Source organism: Martes martes, assembly GCF_963455335.1.
Source record: "Martes martes genome assembly, chromosome: 5".
NCBI lineage: Eukaryota > Metazoa > Chordata > Mammalia > Carnivora > Mustelidae > Martes > Martes martes.
In genome coordinates this window covers 58996036-59020349 of record NC_137892.1, presented here as the reverse complement: position 1 = coordinate 59020349, position 24314 = coordinate 58996036, and the positions used below count along the sequence as shown (strand labels likewise).

At 34.6% G+C, this 24314-nt stretch overlaps 1 protein-coding gene across 2 annotated transcripts in view; it reads left to right on the top strand.

The window, feature by feature from the left end:
- Nucleotides 1–24314, top strand: part of XRCC4 (X-ray repair cross complementing 4) — a 251614-nt gene that overhangs the window by 101378 nt on the left and 125922 nt on the right. For both annotated transcript variants that reach the window (XR_013966814.1, XM_080803450.1), the window contains exons 5-6: nt 5119–5271; nt 6344–6450. Coding sequence is in view for 1 of the 2 variants with exons in the window: in XM_080803450.1 (XP_080659576.1) it covers nt 5119–5271; nt 6344–6450 (260 nt within the window). In the remaining variant the exon portion in view is untranslated. The remainder of the gene's footprint in view (nt 1–5118; nt 5272–6343; nt 6451–24314) is intronic.

Sequence of the window (24314 nt, the reverse complement as noted above, 5' to 3'; positions counted from 1 at the left end):
TCTAGGAAGTGTTAACCAGTTTGATAGTTGGAAATTTGATTGCAAGAAAATCCTAAAAGTTTGCTAAAACCAAGCAAGATTAAGTCATAGGATGCCATTTATTCTTTTGTTTGTACTCCTATCACAGACATGTTACCTTTGACGGTTTAGTTGTGATACCAGTTATTAGGATTAACAGTATTGTTTAGACAAATTACATGATACTTTATTTTGATATTTATTTTCATTTTTGTCCAAGTGTTGTACCAAGTGTTAATTTTATTTATTTTAAAAGATTTTATTTATTTATTTGACAGACAGAGATCACAAGTAGGCAGAGAGGCAGGCAGAGAGAGAGGAAGCAGGCCCCCCGCTGAGCAGAGAGCCCGATGTGGGGCTCGATCCCAGGACCCTGGGATCATGACCAGAGCCGAAGGCAGAGGCTTTAACCCACTGAGCCACCCAGGTGTCCCCCAAGTGTTAATTTTAATAAAGGTTTTGAAATTTGCTTGGTAGTTGTTAAGTGAACATAATCTTTCAATTAAGAATTATTGAAGTGATTTATATGGAAATTAAATATGCATTTAAATCAAATAAATAACCAAGTGGTTAATTGTTCCTAAAACTTTATATAATGTGTAAGATTTTTATTGTACATTTTTATAATTGGTTTTTAATTTACGTTTGTTAAGTATTTTATAGTATACTGAAGTATTTTGGTGGTATATGTATTCTGTTCATCTTTTAAAATTTTTCTTACTATGTTACATTAGAAAATAGTACAAGAAAATGAGATATAATGTTTATATAACACTTGCGTCTGAAATAAAAATGCAGTGACATATCTATGAGGTCCATCTGGTCCAATGTGTCATTCAACGCTCTTGTTTCTTTATTGATTATCTGCTTGGATGATCTGTCTGTTACTGAGAGTGGCATCTTAAGATCCCCTACTATTAATGTATCAATATCAATATGACTCTTTATCTTGATTAACATTGTTTATGTACTTGGCTGCTCCGGTATTGGGGGCATAAATATTTACAATTGTTAGATCTTCTTGGTGGATAGACCCTTTAAGAATGATGTAGTGTCCTTCTTTATCTCTGAATACAGTCTTTAGTTTAAAATCTAATTTATCTGATATGAGAATCGCTACCCCAGCTTTCTTTTGAGGCCCATTGGCATGAAAGCTGCTTCTCCATCCCTTCACTTTCAGTTTGAATGTATCCTTAGGTTCCAAATGGGTCTCTTATAGACAACATATGGACAGGTCCTATTGTTTTATCCAATCTGCAACCCTGTGCTGTTTTATGGGAGTGTTTAGGCCGTTCATGTTGAGAGTGATTATTGAAAGATACGTTTTTATTGACATCATGTTGCCTGTGAAGTCCTTGTTTCTATAGATTGTCTCTGTAAATTTCTGCTCTATGACACTCTTGGGTTCGTTCTTCTTTTATAGAACCCCCTGTAAAATTTCTTGTGGTGTCGGCTTGCTGGTCACATACTCTTTTAAACCTTGCCGGTCTTGGAAGCTCTTTATCTCTCCATCCATTTTGAATGTCAGCCTCACTGGATAAACTATTCTTGGCTGCATGTTCTTCTCATTTAGTGCCCTGAATATGTCTTGCCAGCCCTTTCTGGCTTGTCAGGTTTCTGTGGACAGGTCTGACGTTATTCTGATGGACCATTCTCTGTATATAAGGAGTCTCTTCCCCCTAGCTGCTCTCAAAAGCTCTTGTCTAAAATTATGATTCATCAGTCTTGCAATCAAGTGCCCCGAGGTCTTTCTAGATGTCTATACTGCCTAGAGTCATCTATACTTTCAATGCCATCCCGATTAAAATTCCACTGGCATTTTTCAAAGAGCTGGAACAAACAATCCTAAAGTTTGTATGGAACCAGAAGAGACCCCGAATTGCTAAGGAAATGTTGAAAAAGAAAAACAAACTGGGGGCATCACATTGCTTGATTTGAAGCTTTACTACAAAGCTGTAATCACCAAGATAGCATGGTCCTGGCACAAAAACAGACACATAGACCAGTGGAACAGAGTAGAGAGCCCAGATAGGGACCCTCAACTCTATGGTCAAATAATCTTTGACAAAGCAGGAAAAAATATACAATGGAAAAAAGACAGTCTCTTCAATAAATGGTGCTGGGAAGATTGGAAGGCTATGTGTAGAAGAATGAAACTCAACCATTCTTTTACACCATACACAAAGATAAACTTGAAATGGATAAAAGACCTCAATGTGAGGCAGATATCTATCAAAATCCTAGAGGAGAACATAGGCAGTACCTCTTCGACATTGGCCACAGCAACTTCTTTCAAGATATGTCTCCCAAGGTAAAGGAAACAAAAGAGAAAATGAACTTTTAGGACTTCATCAAGATCAAAAGCTTCTGCACAGCAAAGGCAACAGTCAACAAAACAAAGGCAACCCACAGAATGGGAGAAGATATTCGCAAATGACACTACAGACAAAGGGCTGATATCCAAGATCTATAAAGAACGCCTCAAACCGAACAAACACAAAACAGATAATCATGTCAAAAAAGGGGGAAAAGACATGAATACACACTTCTCCAAAAGAGACATAAATGATTAACGGACACATGAAAAAATGTTCATTATCATTAACAATCAGGGAGATTCAAATTAAAACCACATTGAGATACCACCTTACACTAATTAGAATAGCCAAAATTAACAAGACAGTAAACAACAAGTGTTAGGATGTGGAAAAAGGGGAACCCTCTTACACTGCTGGCGGGAATGGAAATTGGTACAGCCGCTTTGGAAAACAGTGTGGAGATTCCTTAAGAAATTAAAAATAGAGCTTCCCTGTGACCCTGCAATTGCACTACTGGGTATTGACCCCAAAGATACAGATGTAGTGAAAAGAAGGGCCATCTGTACCCCAATGTTCATAGCAGCAATGGCCTCAGTCACCAAACTGTGGAAAGCGCCAAGATGCCTCTCAACAGAAGAATGGATAAAGAAGATATGGTCCATATATACAATGGAGTATTATGCCTCCATCAGAAAGGATGAATACCCAACTTTTGTATCAGCATGGATGGGATTGGAAGAGATTATGCTGAGTGAAATAAGTCAAACAGAGAGAATCAATTGTCATATGGTTTCACTTACTTATGGAGTATAAGGAATAACATGGAGGACATAGGGAGATGGAGAGAAGTGAGTGGGGGAAATCGGAGGGGGAGACAAACCATGAGAGACTGTGGACTCCAAGAAACAAACTGAGGGTTTTGGAGGGGAGGCCATGGGGGGGTGGGGTGAGCCTGGTGGTGGGTATTAAGGAGGGCACATATTGCATGGAGTGCTGGGCGTGGTACATAAACAATGAATCTTGGAACACTGAAAAATAAAATAAAATTACCCAAAAAACCCACATTGAGATACCATCTTACACAAGTTAGAATGGCCAAAATTAACAAGACAGTAAACAAGTGTTGGAGACAATGTGGAGAAAGGGGAACCCTCTTATACTAAGAAGGGCATGTACTGCATGGAGCACTGGATGTGGTACATAAACGATGAATTTTGGAACACTGAGAAAAAACTAAATTAAATTTTTAAAAAATGCAGTGACATGTTCCTGCTTAACATAAACCATTGATATTGGTAGTTCCTCTTCAACTTTGGCTCTTTTTTTCCCCCACACTTTTTGGTGTACTTCTTTCTTAAAGAGTTTTGCTTGATGAAAGGAGTACTGTTATATTAATATTTACGACAGATTTTTTTAGAAGCTGAAGGGGATGAAAAATGTTGCTGTTAAAATGGTGAGTAGCTGTTAAAGGAGTGAAAAGTAAATTCACAATCACTCATTCTCTTTATAAGGTGCCCACATTAACTCACTTTATTAATTTTCCTAATAGCTTCTCTACATCTGTTGAATGCCCAACACTGTGTTAGGCACTAAAGATAAAGCAGCCAATAAAACACACATGCTCTCTGCCCTTATGGAGTTCACAGCCATGGCAATGATTGTACTATGAGTGCTGTAATTGCTCCCAGAAAATATACTGCTTTTTGCTCCTTTTCATTCCGTAAGCGGCACTAATTCTTTGCATCTTTAGATAAGTAGATTGTTGAAAGCATAGGGACATGTATACCAAAGGTATCAAATGTTGACATTTTTGTTTATAATTTTTCAATGAAAAATTCTGTATTTCAAATACTGTGAAATATATATACATAAATACATGTGTAATGTAAATGCTAGAATACCTGTATAGAACAACAAGTATGAATAAACAGTAAAGAGAAAACTAGGCAGGGCAAGGCTACATTTAAAAGAATATTTTATATGGAATAATTTATATTTGAATCTTTAAAATACAGGTTTATTCATGGTTCGTGTGTATGTGCATATCTTATATATACAGTCTCTGCTTGTTAGCTCTCTTTATATCTGGGAGGATAAAATCCGTATCATCTCTTGTTAGCTCATTTGAACATTGTAAAAAGAATTATAAATGATAGAGTAATTTTATGTTTTGTCTTATATATCTATAATTGAGGATATGTAGTCTTTCACATTTGCTGCTTCATTAATCTCTCCTTGGAAATTTCAAGTTGGATACTTTCATTCATTATATAAATGCATACATGAGCGTGTGTATATGGTGCTGAAGACAGAACTGCCTAAGTCATGTTCTTGCTGTGGAGCAGTTCATAGTCTATTTAGGGAAAACTGATTAGGTAAATCACTTAATCACAAAACAAGATCATGGTTGCTATTACAGTAATATTAGCCAAGTACAGAAAACATAGGCTATAATTACTCTTGTGTGAAATTTCTCCCATAAAAATACTCTTTTGGAAATAAATGATTAAATTTAGGCGTTCTGATGTTTTTAAAGGTATTTGGGTATCATTTTCCAATATTGATCCTTATCTCACTGCATAAATTACTAACATTAATAAACAATAAATTCTAATTGTTTAATTGTGTGTATAAAACTTTAAGTCAATGAAAACCTATAAAAGGGATTTTTAATTGTATTTTCCTTGAAAAGTTTTTCTGAAATCATCTTCAGTATTGCTTTGAATAATAATAATGCTAAAAAACCCTGCATGATTTATTTTTTTGTTTATTTACATTTTAGATTTGAAAAATGTGTCAATGCTAAGGAAGCTTTGGAGACTGATCTTTATAAACGGTTTATTCTGGTGCTGAATGAGAAGAAAGCGAAGATTAGAAACTTACATAAGTTGTTAAGTGAAGTTCAAGAACTAGAAAAGAACATTGAGCATGAAAGGTATTTTGAGTTGTTTGTTTTAAGATGGCAGATACAGAAATTTAAATGGAATTTTTTCCCAAACTTAATGAAAGTTAGGTGCCATTTTTAGTAATGTGAGATCATTTGATAGTCTGGGGTTAGATGTTGTGGCTGTTGGATGCAGTGGGCTGGAAAAGTCTCAAAATGTTCTCTCCATGTCTGCTCACTGTCATAACTACACTTAAATCTTAAAACTGGCATGTGGTTTATCTAAGTGTTATTTGTGTAATTCTTAGACATCATTAAAAACTTTATCTTCTGCAAAACTGCAGAGTTGAATACACATTTGTAATATTGGTGTCTAAGGAGTGGTTCATTTTAGAATCAAGTGGTTCTGAGAGTGGATGCATCCTTGATTTTTAAGGAAGAATCACAGGTGACTTATAGCTGGTATGGTTTAGACAATTAGAATTATTTTAGTCTGATTTTTATTGTTTTACTACTTTATTTATCCACTTAATTATTTTAGTGGATCCAGGTTTGCATCTTTTGCCCAAATCCGAGAGAACACAAAGGTTTACTAATAGCGTCGTAAGAAGAATATAACATTTGATGTCAGATAGTCCTCATTCAAGTGCTGTCTGGCACTGATACCTGTTAGTACACGACTTTGGACGAGTCCTGTAAACTCTCTGTGCCTTACTTGGCATCTTCATAGTAAGAAGAAGGGTGCCTCTCTGAAAATTGGGGGACAATCAAAAGCAAGGCAGAACTGCTTTGAGATCAGTAAAATACTGAACACTCTGTGATCCTCAGAAGATAATTTGGAAGAATAGTATTTTGATAGATGAATAAGATGATAAGAAACTGATTGAAGAGTTGATTATAGTGAGCACTAAACCACATTTAAATTAGGTAGAAGGGACACTTATTCTTAAGAGAGTTAACATACAGTCTTTATAAAGTGCTTTCATTTTAATCATGTATGTTTCAGTATATGTTTGTTTAAAGTATTTTTCCAGGGATATTTTCTATAATTACTTACTGGTGAATTTGATACCTAGCCAGGGGTGAGCCAAAAATTTATAATTCTACCTTTCTCTGTTTCTAGGGAAACCACAACACATTCTGAAATGACTGCTGACAGGGATGCAATCTATGATGAAAGCACTGATGAGGAGAGTGAAAACTTGCCTGATCACTCTGCGTTAGCTCCAAGTAAGAGGAGTGCATTCATTTCCTTTGTTGGAGATCTCACTTGGGCTTATTATTCTAAAGATAATAAACTGTAATGAAAAATGTTATGAAAAAGGTCTTTTCTACAAAAATTCTTCAGGGTTTTTAGTCTAAAACCTCAAGTACTTAATGTTAAAAATTATATTTATTATACAGTGCAGCAACTCATTAGCAATAAAACAAGCAAGCATACACACACCCACACATACACTAAGGCATGCTATCTCTTATTAAATAAGGGTACATAAGGAATAAGCAAGATATGTATGTGTTCATGCTAGTTATATCCAGCTCGAAGTTGGTGGCCTTTAACATGTGAGATCTTATCCAGCTAGAGCTATGGATGGTCAAGGAGTGAGGTGATCCAGAATGCTTCAGGTTGTCTTGAGGTTGAGCCTTCTTTCACTATTCAGAATAGGGATTTTAGCAGGGGGAGATGGGTGAGGGGGAAACAGAATGGGAAATGGCAGTTTAAGTTAAAGTACCTGAGCCTTACTCAGTCCCTCAGATCTAAATCCATGAATAATATTTCTAAATGTTTATAGATTTCCTAGATGCAAGAGTCCCTGAACTCATCTTACACTTACATGGTTCTGGCAGAAGCCTAGTGTTCTCAAAATAAATGTTTGATTCATTTATTTAGCAAATGTTTTCTGAGTGTCTCTTAGGTACCAGGAACTATTCTCTGTTGGAGAGCAAAAAACAAATATTTTTGTTTTCATGCAGTTTATGAATTCTAGTCAGGGAAACAGACAATAACAAGATGAATAAATTGAATATAAGCTATATTAGATAGTGGTAAATGCTGAAGAGAAAAATACACCAGGGAAGGATAATAGAAAATGTCAGGGTGGAAGTAGGATAAAGGTTATAATTTTAGCCAGGGCACCAGAAAAGGCCTTGGTGAGAAGGTGACACGTCTATCTGTGGGGTGAGCATGCTAGGCAGAAAAAAAGCGTTAGTACAAAGACCCTGATGTGGGAGCTTTCATCAACTTTTTATTGATGTGTTTAAGCAATAGCATGGAGGGAGGTATGGGTAAAGTAGGACGATAGAGATAGGGAGAATGGAGATGTGAGGTCAGAGAGAGGGCATATCATGTGTAGGGCCTTATAGGCTATTGTAAGGATTTCAAGGTTTGCTTTCAACCGCACTGGAAACTGTTGGAAGGTTTCGAACATCAAGTGATGCGATCTGACTTACAGTTTTAGGAGGATTAATCTGGCTGTTATGTTGAGAATAGAGTATACATAGTGTGGTTAGCGTAGAAGAAGACAGAGAGTGGAAAGCTGGTTCAACAAAGCATGAAGGACGTGAGCGGCTTAGACCAGAGTGACAGCAGTGAAGATGGTGAGCAAGGGGCAGATTCAAGATATGTCTGGAGGCAACATATTATTGTTGATGAAGTGGGTATCGTACTGAGAGACAGGCACACACCAATCATAATAAGTGTTTTGGGTTGAATACTGAAGGCATGCAGCTGACTTACTGAATTATGAGAGTATGGAAGAGGAGGGTTAGGAACTCATTTTTATAAACCTTAATTCTGAGATATTAAGTAAGGAGTTGGGTATACAAATTTGGAGTTAGGGAGAGGGCTTCCTACTGAAGATGTTTAAGTAAAGAGGCATTTAAAGCCAGCAGAGCTAGCAAGAGAGATAGAGAAGATAGAAAAGGGTAGTGATCAAGGACTCTGCCATTGTACACTTGAATGTGTAGAATGAGGGGACCAGCAAAGGCTGAGAGGGAGCAGCCAGGAAGTAGCAGGCAAACATGGTAGGACACACAGGTGTTACTAGGGATCTTAATAAAACATTTTCAGTGGGATAGCAGAAATAGGAGGTTCCAAAAGGGTGAGAGGAGAGAACTAGGAAGAAACAAGAAGCCTAAGCAACACTTTTATCAAGTTTCACTGTATAGAAAAGGAAACCTGGGAAGCTGCTTGAAGGGTGCATGGGGCCAAGAGGGTTTGTTGTTTTTTTTTTCATCTTTGTCTTAGATGAGAGTAATAACACCATGTTTGTATATTGATGAGAGTAAGTAAGGAAAGAGGGGGAGTGTTGCTGGAATTGCTGGAATGCTGTTTCTCATAAGTGAAGATGGGATCACATGGACAAGTGGCAGGATTTGGTTAGCTAGGAGCATGTGCACTTTTCATAAAGACAGGAAAGAAAATAGAAGAAATGGACAAGACATAGGAAGGTACGTGATTGGGGTTATGGAAATTTCATGATATTGATTAGATTAGTTGATTAATCTGATTCTAATTAGGTTTGAACTGGATCACACAATCACATACACTCTCACTTTTGCACAGCAGAGTTAACATTTGGAGGCAATGCTTGTTTTACATTAGTGACCCAATATAAAATGAAGTCATTCTTTAATAATCAAATGTAATTGAAAGCTCCCTAAAAAGGGAATCTGTACTCTTTCCAAAAATCTAAATGTTCAAAATTTTTATTAAATATAACGATCTTTGATTTTGTTCCTTACTCAGAGTATCTCACCAACCTTTGAAGTAGATGAAAATTATTGTTGAAAAGAAAATATATGGTTAAATAATGGGTATATGAGAATGGGGTCCTGTATGTGTTATGTCTATTTTAGACAAAGCATTCCTACAGTTGTACTATTTTAAATCTGGCAAAATTTCTCTTCTCTTCAAAAATGTTTAGTTCATTCTACATTTTTTCTTTTACATGGCATATTTTCTTTAACTCAAATCTAGTTCACTACATACTTGACATATAGGTCTCTGATTCTTTTACTTTTTTCTTTGCATTTAACTTGCTTTTGGCAGGTTTTGATTTCAAGAATTAAGAACATTTTTATTCAAAATTTTAACTATCCTTTTCCTTCTGCTTCAGTAAGAAATATTCGGGAAACTGAAGTTTGGAGAAAAAAAAAAGAACCTCAGATCTAAAGTGCTTGGTATTGAATAAGAACTGGATTCCATACATCTGAGGAAAAACATTTTAAGTGTTAAACAACAGAATAAGCTTCTTTATAGCTTACCAGATTCTATAATTCATTCTTTTACAGAGACAAAATTATACTCTTAGTCTATGGGAAATATGTTTATATATTTAATCATAGCTTCTTTTGGTATTTTATATACTGTTACTATGTATCTGGACCAGAGCAATGAAGGTTTCTTCCTGAACTTATTCTGCCATCTTGATAATGAATTACCTATTCTTATGGTACAAGTAAATATTTGAATTTATTTTAGGTAGTGCAGGTTCACGTGTGCTTACCCTACAATAAGAACGAGAGGAAAAAACTGATGTGATTTAATACATTTATTCTTTCAGAAAGTAATTTATTTAAATGGCTAAATGTTTAACTTGGTAGTCATTTCTATTATGTAAATGTGTGTTCATCATTAATTGTAAAAAATCATCGAATTTCCTAATGATTCATTCCTGCATGATAATAATTTAGTGAGACCAGATCATTTAGTGATTCCACAGTATTCATTCAAGGAAAAGTTCTGCTTATTTTCATACATATATCCAGATGTACAATAAGGATATTGTAGTTTACAGGAAATAGGCAGGTAACTATTTTATGTATAGGCAGTCTATTTTATTATCTTTTTTCTCCAAAGTTTTAAATTTCCCCCCATCATTAGAGTTGTTGAGGAAATAACTGATGACAGTACTCTAATAAACTACGTCATGTTCATATGTATTGTACCATATATTATGAAAAACCTCTAAATTTGCTTAAAGTTGGTTAGCTAAAAGGAAATCTCTGAAGTATTCTGAAACTTGAACATCACAGTCTGTACCACCCACAACTACATTTTATACTTTTCTGTAAATATATAAAACAAGATTTACTTTCTGTAGGTCTTAACTTCCAGAATTTCTAGATAGGTAACAATGGTATTACAGACTTAGTTTAAGAAATAAATTGTTACTGCATACTAAAGTCTTAGAGTTCATAGGTATTTAACTTTGTTTCAGATTAAGATTATGATAGATGAGCTGGTTGCCATGGTCTCTGTTTATAGCTCAACCCCTGGATTACCAAGGAGGATGAATTACTTGCACTCTCACCTAGTTTGTGTAACTCCTTGTGGCTCTAAGGATTTCCTGGTTTGTCTGGATTAGTCCTACCTCCAGTGTTGTTTTGTTTTTGTTTTTTGTTATGTTATGTTTTTTAATTGAATGGAAAAATAACCATGTTGGGTTTTTATAGATATAGTAAAGCAATCTTTTCTACAGGAAATCTTCTGTTTCTTTGGATACAAATCAAGGTAGCACCTGATGTCCATGTCTTTGGAGAAACTTCAGATTGAAGTAGGTCTCCTGAATAAAAGAACCTCACCAAAATAAAAAGAGAGAGAAGTATAATTAGTATAGCATCTGAGGGCCAAAACGTCTAGCAGTGCATCCGTGGCCTTTTATTTGCCCCAAAAATATCTGCCATAGCCTAAAAATTAATTTATGGTTATGTAGTTTTTCATGTTTATAACCATTTTGATGCTGTAATAATAGTAGAATTGTATGTGAAAATAATTCTTAAATGTATATGAATATTCCAAGAATTTTAACCATTATTATAAAACATTTCTTAGTGTTAGCGTAATTCAGAATGTGGGTGAATATTTAGTACAAGGATTGGGCTTATTTCATTGAAATAGGATCTTTCCTGTGAAGCATTTTGAAAACTTATGCTTAATTGGTTCCTTGCTAGCTTTTACAAGAGGAATTATTTTAATGTCTCCTTAATTATTTCAAATTATTTATTTTTAAATTAAGATAATTAATATTTTATATTATAACTCTATTAGTAGAAATTGGCAATATTTCTCAAAATTAGAGACCAATTATATTAGCCTTACTGAAAGTATAAATATGAAAAATACTTATTCTAAAATGTTTTATTCTTCTTCATTTTAAAAGCGCATAGCCACTAAAAACAAATAAAAATAAGCTTTCTATCACTCATCTGCATAATTATTAGCCTGGGATTTAGCACATTAGTTTAATTAGTCTTGATTCTTTACCAACAGGAAGGCCCCTGTATTACTGCTATCAGTAATTTAGGCTTCTACTTAGTTGGTGGGCTTCCTGAAAGGAAGTGTGATTATAGAATAGCCTTTTAGAAAATAAATGAATGGCTATGTCAAAGAGTCGATGAATACTGATATAGTAGCTTTTAAAAATAGAACAGAATCCAAAATTTCTAAGTATCAAAGAGCTCGTTGCTTCAAATAGTGAATGTCTACTCACAGAAGGGGTAACAACATGTACTGCCAAAGAGATTAGTCAGAAATTCAACTTCAGAATTACAGATTATTTCCTTAATCTTATCCAGCTTGTTTATCATAGACTCATTTATTTACAAATTCTTAATAAAAAGCTTGATTTAGTGAAACCTGTCACAAAAACCAGAAGAGCAATTTGAGTGTATTTCGTAGCAATTATACATAAGCAACATTGCTGATGAATGATACTATGTACTTCAGAGATCTAGATCTCATATAGTTCTGGATCTTTGAGTTCAAGCCTGTCATTTTTCAGATGAAGAAACAGAGGCCTACAAAGGTTAAATATATTACTGCTGGTTACACAGGAGAAAAGAATGAGAAAATACTTGCCTCCTGTAGTAGTAAATCACAGTTGCACATTTCTTTTTGAGATATTTTTTAAAACTTTGGAAATTTCCTAACATTGAGGAAATTGCAATTAATGCAATAGGGTGATGAGAACACTTCCTCTGTTGAAGAGGAGATTCTATTTGTACATAAATTCTCCAGAAAGACAGGCAAAATCATCAGATTAAACAAACAAGACTTCATGGTACATAGTTATGGAGGAAATTCCAGAATACACATCCATCTATCTTTCTTCCTTCTTTCCTTCCTTTCTTTCTTTGTCTGTCTGCCTTTCTTTCTTTCTTTCTTTCTTCCTTAAGATTTACTCATTTGACAGAGAGAGAGACAGCAAGAAAGGGAACACAATCAGGGGTAGTGGGAGAGGGAGAAGCAGGCTTCCTGCCCAGCGGAGAGCCTGATGTGAGGCTCAAACCCAGAACCCTGGGATCATGACCCGAGCCAAAGGCAGACACTTAATGACTGAGCCACCCAGATGCCCCCAGAATATGCATATTTTTATTGAGGTTATTCCTTTTATATTTTTCTATTTAGATATAATTGACATACAACATTGTGTAAGTTTAAGGTGTACAATGTGTTGATTTGATGTAGTTGTATATTACAATATGATAACCACAGTAGCATTAGCTAACACCTCTACTGCATCACATATTTATCATTTCTTTTTTTTTGTGGTGAGAACATTTAAGGTCTAGTCTCTTTGCAACTTTGATGTTATAATACAGTATTGTTGCCTATAATCACTAAGCTGGACATTAGATCTTAAAGACTTATTTATCTACCTAGCTGCAAGTTTGTACCCTTAAGTATCTCCCCAATTCCCTTACCCTAGCCCCTATCAACTATTATTCTACTCTGTGTTTTGTGAATTTGGCCTTTTTAGATTCTGTATATAAGTGATAACATACAGTATTTATCTTTTTCTGTCTGACTTCTCTCACTCCCTCCATATATTAATTGCTTCAGGTTTTGACTTAGTATTTATCTACATAAGAATCTCAAATATAGGGGCACCTGGGTGGCTCAGTGGGTTAAAGCCTCTGCTTTCGGCTCAGGTCATGATCCCAGGGTCCTGGGATCGAGTCCCGCGTCGGGCTCTCTGCTCAGCAGGGAGCCTGCTTCCCCCTCTCTCTCTGCCTGCCTCTCTGCCTACTTGTGATCTCTCTCTGCCAAATAAATAAATAAAATCTTTAAAGAAAAAAAAAAGAATCTCAAATATAGCAAAGATTTGCAGTAATCTGTGATAATTTTTCTATACTATACTATTAAAATAAAACCTTGATATGACCTTCTAGGCAATTATTTCTATACCTTTACATATATATTCTTGGAGAGACAGAAAGAAATTCTGTTAAGAATATTTATTTCTGCCTATGGATGAATAAGAAGGTTAGGTAATCTCCCCCCAAAATAACTATAAACTGACAAAAAAGAAACAAGCAAACATTGAGGTGCTCTGCACTTGATCTTAGCCAGGAGGCCAAGAAGCAATTCACTGAAATGCTAAGGCAAGTAAGGAAGGCAAAGAACAATAGGAGAGGTATTTATCCTTGAAAAATTGCTGAAATTCCTTTAAGAACTCGGAATCTGTGCGCTTCTTGCCTAGGGCTGCCCTCACTGCTGTCCTGTGAACTCCTTCCTTGCCCTCTCCCACATTCCTTGAGTTTGGTCAGTATGGAAGTCCTGTCAGGACCTGGGAGGCTGTGAGGACTGGCAACTGTTAGGCCTGGGTCAAAAAAAGCTCACTCAGTGTGGAGAAGAATACCCACATTTGGCAGTGTTGGTGAAAGTAATGTTCTTGGCTGCAGTGGCTAAGTGCGTTGGACCAATCAATCTACCAGCCTAAAGTCAGCCTGCTGTGTGGCTATAATTGTACCATCTTGCTCCAAGCATCTAAGACTAGGATTTTACAGAGTGTGGTGACATCACCTAAGTATTCATCTACCTGCTGTTTCAATGGGTAATATGTTGTGAGAGAAAAATTATGTGATCACTTACTCATTTTTTTCTTTTCTTCATAGCTTCTCAGGGTCTTTAATATGCTAATGAAGATAGTAATGAAAGGTAGAATGTACTATGAAATGTTTCTCAAACTTACAAGACCTTAGGAACTTTTTCAATGGAAGTTATTATGCCGTGCACCCTATGTGGGAAATCCTGCTTTAAACCATTTCGATTTATATATAAATTAGGTGAAAAAAGGAGAAGACTCTAAAGAGAACAAATATTTTCCTAAAACAGTCTCTCTATGTCCGTATTTTAAGAGGACATGTACTAAATAGGGGGAGTGGATCATATAATCAATGATATATTCTTAAAATATAGCATGAACCCATGTGAATATTAAACCTCAGAACGTGCAGTGAGTAACTTTCAGGATTCTGAAGATGGCTTAAAAATGATATTTTTGCCACTGTTGTAGTAAGAGTACTGATCTGAGAATGGATTTAGGACAAATGTTGACTGATAAAATTAATATTAACAGTTGACAGAAAACACTACTTAAATGTTATTTAATTTGGTTTGTTCTAATCTCAAAGTACGTTCTTAACCTCTGGTTCTTAAGTAGTTAGCAAGGGGATCTTTGAACCCTTTGGAGTTATATATAAAGTTATATACATAAATGCATGTATTAGTTTGTTGGGCTGGTGTAACTCAGTATCACAAACTGGGTGGCTTAGACAACAGAAATATATTGTCCCACACTTCTGGAGGCTAGAAGTTCCAAGTCAAGATGTCAACAAGGTTGATTCTTTCTGAGGGCCAGGAGGGAAGGCTCTGTCCAGGCCTCTCTCTTTGACTTGTTGAAAGCCATCTTCTCCCTCTGTCTCTTCACATCACTGTCCCTCTCAGTGTTGCACCGAAATTTCCCTTTTTTGTAAGGACAGCAGTCCCACTGGGTAGAGCCCATGTCTGTAACTTCAATTGATTACTTTGGTGAATCCTCTGTTTCCACATAAGAATTCCACGTTCTTCAGCATCAGGGATTAGGACCCCAAATTGTCTTTTTGGGAGGGACACAGTTCATCTCATTACAAATGCACAAGTATACTTTTCTAGAGCAAGGTTCAAATTTTTAATATTTTCAATAGGGAGTATATTCCAAAAATGATTCAGAATCATTGGCCTTAGGAGAATGGTATTTAAACCAAAAAAAGATGGAATAACACACGTTAAAAGGAAACTGCACCTTAGAACAAAAGAAGATGAGAAGAAGGGAAAATAACTTTCAGGCAGAAACTAAGTTCATTGGTTTGGGTTTTGTCAAGAGCTGCTCTGCACTGTTCAGTCAGGTAGACACTAATGACCTGAGACTGTTGAACACTGGAAATGTGACTTGTCCAAGATGAACTGTACTTATAAGTATAAACCAAACATTGGATTTCAAAAACTTAGTATGAAAAAAGAAGTAATGTGTCTCATTAATACATTTCTATATTAATTAAATCTTGAAATAATTATTTTTGGATGTGTTGAGCTAAATATATTATTAATATTACCTTCATTTTCTTCTTTTTTACTCCTTTGGATGTGTTTAATAGGAAGTTTAAAATTCTACACGTGACTCATATATTTCTATTTGGTGTACTAATCTTGGTGTTCTAAAAAGTTCCATTTCAGGTTGTTTTTATGGTGCTATGATAGATGTATATTACTGTGAAAATGAAATCGAATTGTACTACCAAGTTTTTATGAAGCTGTTAATGTAAAGCCGTGAGATCTTTAGGCGGGTGTCGATGACTATGGGTGTAATTGAGTATTTATGTCTAAGAAATGCAAAAGGTTTTACACTTTTTAATTTATTTACTGTTTTTTGATTGGTTGTAGTAAAACAGACTTAAGAAAGCCTGGATCATCTTTGTCATAGGAAAATGAGGCTAAACATTTTTATTGACCCTGTGTAACTGCAACCACGACCCAGTTGAGACAAAAGGTGGGGTAATGCAGCAATAATCTCTAAATCAGCTGCATGTCTATAATGTAGTACAGAGGATTCTTGTCTCTTTGTGATTGTGACAGGGGTCTCCACCACAAACATTACATCTGGTTCCTTGTACCAACTCATCAATATCATTTATAAGCCATATTTAAGATCAAAAGGATAGAGTTTACTAGTGATGAGGTTCTGGAATGTTGCCAGCCCACCAGCATTGACATGATGCTTGCTAAAGCTTCACTCTGGAGGGCTTGGGTATGTGTGAAGGATGCATATCACCAGGCTCGCTGAGTAGAGTCCGAATATGTGGTGTCATGAAAGAGAACTGTTACAAGTGGGGTGGGCGGAAGAAGGAATCAAAGCGAGACCCCAAGTGCCAGTTTCAAGCCTTGTGGTAAAACTCAGTGCATTGAGAAATAGGGGCAAACACACGTCGGTGACATTCAGCATTTTGTGGGGGTAGTTGTAATTTGGGGGATGACTGAACAAAAAAAAAGAACTTAGAGTACTGCTGTCTGTGACTTCACAAGCATAAAAGCACAATGGCTAGCCGTATTAACAACAATACTGTTTTTTATTTTAAATGAATAACTTGGACTGTACAGACATTGTAACTTGATCTAGGTCACATGCTTTGTTTTTCCTTTGTTAAGTAATAAATCTGATTGCATTTATATTGGTCATAGTTTCCTAGTTTTCTGTTTTTTAACTCTTCCTTTTGTATTTGATCAGGCTCATTTTATTCATTGATGTCATTTGCATGAATCCTGGAAATAATTTGAGTTTGTGACCCTTGGAAAATGATGATTGTTCTGACAATGATAACTAGTTCGATTAGTTCTTCTAATTCTAATTCTGCTACTACAGTTATTGTTCCTCCTCCTCCTTTACTATCACAATTGCTATTGCTGTTACTTTTATTGTTCTTTTATATCCACCACCACTGTTACAGTAACGTCATCACCAGCACCGTAACTACTATAGACTCGGTTACTTAAGCATTTATATGGGTGCCTGAGTGTATTCTAGGTTTCTTAAATGCGTTAGTTCATTCTTGGATGCATTACTTCATCTAACAGCATTTAAGTATATACTTGGAGTATATACCTTTGAAGTATATACTGTTATTATCACCATTTTACAGCTGAGAGAATTGAGGCACAGAAAAATTAGAAAACTTGTTTAAGGTAACACAGCTAGTAAATTATAGAACTGGGGTTCTAATCCAGGCAGTCTGAGAACTCTTCTTATGCTAAAGGTTCTTTTTATTTAGTAGAACAACCTTATTTTTTAAAATCTATGAGTTCTCTTTAATTTTATATTTAAATCATTGGTTGCCTTTGTTTTTGTAAAATGATTAAAGGCTCCTAACAAAGAAAGGGTGGAATATATGGCCTCCTTGGTTTCTTACTTAATGATGTGGGCACACATTTAACTGGAAAAAGATATAGCTTGGTGTCATTAATGCACCATTAAGATGAATGGGAATGTTCATGTCTGTGTTGGAGGTTTATTATGATTTGATGGCAAAGCACATAAGGCAGAACAGTGATTTATATTTAGTCCTTGATTAAAAGGCTGTGTATAGGGATGCAAAATAAATATTAAATAATACTGCCAGACGCCCATGTAGACATTTTAAAAATACAGAAATATATAGTTTTAAAATATAAAAAATATAGTTTTAACATAAAGACTTTACACTATATACTATACACTATATACTATTTATGTATTATTTGGTGGGTATAAATTTAACATTATTATATCTTTTTGGTGAATTGACTTTTTCTTAGTATTGTGAAATATCTCTCTTGTTGGTCTACTACTGCTTTCCCTTAAAATTCTCTGTGTCTGTTAACAGTTTAGTTATACCAGCTCTCTTTTTCTTGATGTTTACTACATGGTATATCTTTTTCATCTTTTTTTGCTCCTCTACTTTCAACTTTTATATATTTAAAATCTGTAGTTGTTTTTAAACCCAGCCTAATAATCTTTGTGTTTTAATTGGAGTGTTTACTCCATTTATAGTTGATGCAGTTACATATATATTTAGGTGTAGATTTACTAATGTACTCTCTTTTATTCTCATTATTCTTTCTTTTTATTAACTTGTTACTTACAGATTTATTTATTCTTGTTTTAGTGACAAGAATCCTTGAGTTGGCAGCAAACATCCATGACCTATTAAGTCCCACGTTAACTTAATTTTCATGCTCCCTAGATAATGCTAGGACTTTGGACACTTTAAGTCCACTTAACTTTTTTGCATTATTGTAACATACATTTCAATTTGCCATGTATTTTAGACCTCATAAAGCATTATCATTTTATATATAAATACACATATATGTTTAAGTATATAGTTTAAAATATAAAAAATAAGGTTTTACAATACTCTCAGACATTATGATCCAATTATTGTGATACAAATTTGGTGACCCAGAGGTTATTAAAACTCCTGGGATTAAATATATCTGAGATGAACACAATAAATGCAGTTTAAATTGGATTATAATTTTTAATTCATTTTACCTGCCATGTTGTTTAAATACTATTAGGGACAGTGGTGACAGTGATGATGGGATATCAGGGACGACTCTATTACTGTTAATTCAGGAGACCAAGGGTGGAATCTGAAAATGATGCTTTATGATGCTATATGCATTGCTTTGAATATAGTTCAGTGGTTTTTATTTCGAAAAACAATTTTTTTTTAATTGAGTACTAATAGGAAGGTAACTTTGAACTGGAGAAATATCTTATGAGAAGTTATATTCATTCATTAAAACTGTATTCCAGGAGACAAATGTTAAAATATTCTTTGCTAAAAATGATTTTTATGACCAAATAAGTTCAGAAAGTACTGAGTTAATAAAATTAAACATATTTCTTTTACTCTAAATAGTTGAGTCTTTAATATGGTAATTAGTATGCATTTTCAATCTGATTAAATGAGGACTACAGCATGCACTATTTTCCGCAATTCAACATTTGCATTATTAGAAAGTTAATTTATTTTCAACAGAACGTGAGATTATTGAAAATTAAAGCACATAACAATATTTGATATACTTTGCTTTTTAATTTGACCTTCTATACTGGCATTAATTTCATTGATATTAAATTAGGTCTTTAATAAATGAAGTTTACTGAAGTAGAGGCTCCTTTACATTGCTCTGTGCATTTATCTTTTATTTATTCCCTTTTTATTTGGTTACTCTGTTTTAGAGATATTTGTGACATGCTTAATTAGGAAGTGCAAAATTATGAAGTTAGCTAATATATTGTAAAATAAAATTTTGAGTAGTACCAATTGTTGAGAGATTTAAAAAATAATAAGTAGGTTGAGTTTACCTGACAAAGCTCTTGGCAGGTAAATAACAAAAATAATAAATTTCAAAGGCTAATTAATGTGACTTTCTTTTTAAAAACTCTGACATTTCCTTTTCATGATTTTCCACATGGAGGTCAAGCTCTTTCTCTGCTATATTATGGTATAGCTTTTCAAAGTGAAAGAAAATTAGACTTTGTTACCATTAGAGTTGGCATTCATGTGACTGATATCTTTTAAGACATTGTGTGTGCAAAGTATTATAATGGGAATCAAGAATAATGAATCATTTCTTTTAAAAATATAATTGCTTTTTAATTGACAACCTTTCTTTTAAACCCAAAGATAAGCAAAAGGAAAAATAACATCTGATAGCTATATGGAGAACTTCCTGTAGACATGCTGTCATTTGAAAAGACTATTTTCAAAGCTGAGTTCTTATAGCTTATGTTGCAAAGAGTGTGATTGGCAGAAACTCAGGATAAGAAGTGTATTGTTTTAAATACATAAAATGAAGATGCCACCATTTTAGTAGCATCTTTCTCTTGCTTCACCTCATGCTTATTTAGGAACAAAAAAATTAAATACTTTAAGAACTAACCTGCATTCTCTTTTAGAAGGAAAATTTGACATCTCTTGAATCGCTAGTTCTTTCTAATTCTGGAGAGGAAAACTTATCTTTTGATAAGAATTTCTTTTTGGCCTAGAATTGTTTGTGAATTGTTCTTCTTGTTTAAGTATCACATAAATTGTAATAACCCACATGGTTTAGATGGTACCACATTCCAATCCTACTTCCTTATTTGAATGTTAGCATCATGAAAATAAAGTACATGTCCATAAGGAGAGGTAGCATAGCCTATTTTAATGGAAAAGATTTAGAATGATCTGAGAGCTCATGTCTAATCTTCTCTTTATTATTGTGGATAGGATACCTATTTTTTATCTCTGTGTCAGGCAGGGACTCTGGAAGCCTTATATCAATAATAAATGTGAAAGTATTTGCACTTCTTATTGATGTTACTCTTTTATTTAGGAATATATGGATTCCAAAGAACTTTATAGATAGTTTTCTTTGTTTCCTATATTCTTTGTTCTCTCTATTCTAAAAGTTAGTTTATTTAGTGTTCTTCCTGTCTCACCAAGCGTAGTGCCTTGCACACAGTAGGATTTCTAACATTTGTTCATGAAGTAGTGAATGTCTCCATTGCAGTATAACTGAATATATTTGAGATGAACACAATAAATGCAGTTTAAATTGGATTATAATTTTTAATTCATTTTACCTGCCATGTTGTTTAAATACTGTTAGTAAAATGTTGACACATTTGGACTTCTATCGTTATTATCTGGCATAGCATCAGGGCTGCCTCAGAGTTTATTTTAGCATCATCATATTGCTAAACAAAGCCCTGCAGTTATGACTTTTATTTGGCACAATTTCCTACCTATTTCAGAAGGATAAAGTATAATTTATACTAGTTGTTTTTCCCTAAGCTTCATAACACTTATTTAAACGTTGTGTTATATCCCAATGAGCCTAAAAGACTCCATTCATTCTGTTCTTTGGCTGGCATGCCACTTACTCATAGATTCATTGACTATGATTGATTATAAACGGCCTGTGAGACCCACTTACGTGGATTGGTCATTTGTTAGAGTTTAAATGAGTCACAATTCCCTCTGCTATTGGAGTTTACAATGTGTAATAAGGTGTTTTTAATGACTTTCACTGCAAAATACACTCCTTTTATCTGCAGGCCAGCTTGGTTTAAGTCTCTGTTTGTTGGACACTACCCTAAAGAAAACTTTTATCCCCCATTATACTTTGTTTTCCATGCAACCATATCCTAGAATATTTTAAAAGCCAGAGGGCAAACTAATTATGCCCCCATAAAATATTTTCACAAAAATAAACACTTACAATATCCTACATCAACCTTTTCACCAAAATTTCCTTTTAGATGTTCTGCATCCCTGATAAATTTTAAAACGCACAACAGACATCGTCATTATAGATAGTTGTGTACTTGCCTGATTGTGAATTTCTAAAGAAAAGGGATAAATCCATGGTTTACTCATCTTTGCTACTCAGCATCAGCATGGTGCTTTGTACTTAATAGGTAGCCACAGTTTTTGTCAAAGGGAATTTAATGAGTGCTCCACAAAGGTCTTTGGTAGACTGTTACCTAAGACCAAAAAAATCAAGAGCAGTAGCTAAGCTGTCACATAATTCTCAGGGGGTGGGGTCAAAGACCAGGTTTTAAAGCATTAGGACTTGGAAACTATTTTCAGTTTGGGGAGAACTGAGTATGTAGAGTTTTGTCCAAGTATGTCTACCCTTTCAAAACAATATCAAAATTAGAGTGCCTGGGATTCCTGAAATCAAATTTTGTTCAGACCAAGGTCATCGAATCTGCTAAGTTTCTGTTCAAAAAAAATAATGGGAAAGTGAACCAGCATTGATTTTATGCTGCTCTGTGTGGAAGGCTGTGCTAGGTGCCTTGCATAATTTATCTCATTTCATCTCGACCATAATCAATATCAGGCCTTCTAGCTCTCAGTTCAAAAGAGAGGTTAAGTAATTTGTCCAAGGTTACACAACTAGTAGGAGAAACAGCCAAAATTTGAACTCACTTGTTGGTGATAGCAAAGCCTGTGCTATTTAATTACCCATTCTCTGATTCAGGTTCTTTTACTATTAATTAACAACTAGATTTGGTTGTTAAATCTTAAATATTTTATATAGGTGAACTCACAAGATTTAGTGTAAAGAATACTGAAGTAAAAGCTTTTTTGTCATTTGTTACACTGGAAAATAAATTGTTATTAAGACATTTTAAATTCAGTTGGATGCACAGAAAGGATCAATCTGTAAAGAAGTCTGAGGTCAATATAAATCCTACTGAGTTCTTTAACTTTGCCTTGGATAACCACATGTTCCTGTGTCTGTGCTATTGGCAAAAGGAAGTACCCAACTGATTCTGATTTTCTCTGGAAATGAATCCAGAGAGGAAATAAGAGCCTCCTCTACTCTTCTGTCTCCTTAAGGCACTCAAAAGCAGGCTACTGTTGTTAAAAATCGACTGCATCACTGTTGAAGTCTCAATTTAGAACAATGTAAGTTGATCTTTTGCTTACTGATTGCCTCATTAGGGAGAACCCATTCTTCCAAGGGGGTGGGGGGAATACGGGTCTCTCTTATATTTACATATTATCCAGAAACCTTTACTTCCCACAACTTCTATTCTTAAAAGATTTTAGTTATCAATAATAATTACTGGGGTGCCTGGGTGGCTCAGTTGATTAAGTGTCTGACTCTTGGTTTCAGCTTAGGTTTTGATCTCAGGGTCATGGGATTGAGCCCCAAGTTGGGCTCCCTGCTCAGTGGGGAGTCTGCTCCAGATGCTCTCTCCCTTTCCCTCTCCCCTACCCGCCATTCATGCGTGCATTTGCTTGCTCTCTCTTTCAAATAAATAAATCTTAAAAAAAAAAAAAGTAACTGCTGAGAGATTTACACCATAATTATTTATAGCATTGTGAAAATCTAGGCTTCAGTTGTAGTTCTACCAATAATTTAACTTTCTGATCAAGGAATTTTTTTAAGATTATTTATTCATTTGACAGAGAGAGAGATCACAAGTAGACAGAGAGGCAGGCAGAGAGAGAGGGGGAAGCAGGCTCCCCACTGAGCAGAGAGCCTGACGTGAGGCTCCATCCCAAGACCCCGAGATCACAACCCAAGCCGAAGGCAGAGGCTTAACCCACTGAGCCACCCAGGCGCCACAAGGAATTTTTTTTTAACCAATCTCTCTGCATCTCATTTTTCTTATTTGTAAAATGTAAAATGTGAGGAGAAAAGTAGATAATCTCTGGAGTTTGATCAGCTCTAAATTTGTAGTTTTCCAATGTATTTAAATTTTACTGTTTGTTTTTAATGGGGTCAGGAAAGTCAACAGTGTGCCAGGAGGTAACTAATGTTACTTGGTGGAAAAATGTTCCTAAGTCATCCTTTACCTATTGCCATCCCAATAATTCTGAAAGGAATTAGGTTTCTAAATGGTAGGGGAGACTATTACTGGAGGTTACTATATTAATGGAGGCATAAATTTAAATTTATGTACATTTAATATTCATTATTATATTTTCAAAATATAATTTAATGCAGTACTTATCACATACTTAAAAAATAGCTGATGTTAACATTGTTATTAGTATTAGTACTCATGATGGTGATGGTGATGGTAAATACCACTATTAAATGCAGTAAAATACTGCTATCTTATTTAAATTTTCAAAAATATTTAAAGAAAATATGCCAATAGTATTAATTCTAGTAATTCAAATATTTAAAATATATATTCCTGAAATTTTATCTTAGCAGAATTTGATAATAGATTTATGATGAGATATTTCCTCAGAAAATAAGATCTTGCCTCTTGAACAAATACTTTTGATTTTGGGAATGGATCTGCCAGGCTTCAGAGACATGTGAGTTGTTACGATGAACAACAAGCCTTCATACCCCTGGGTGCTTTCAAAATTTGGACAAAGCTGCTGTGCTCTGAAGATTCTTTAAGTGCTTATTTGGGTCAGTAAATGTTATTATATGCTCATGAAGCCCTTTCTTTAGCCAGTTCTCTAACTTGCAGCCTGCTTTTAAAGAACGCAAAAATAAACATTAAAGAATGAGGTAGAAAAATAAAATAACAAACACTAATAAATGCTAATAGACCAAAGTATTCATCTGTGTGTTTATATGAGCAAATGAGAGAGAAAATTTTATTTACCTAAGTGATTTTGTTGATGTTGAAGTAAGTTTGATTTTTCCATGGAGCAATTTATTTTTCATAAAAGAAGGAAGCTTAGATCATACCTTTTAGCTATATGGTTCTCAGGTTCATCAGTCGTAAAAATTTAAACCATTTTCTCAGGAAATGTAA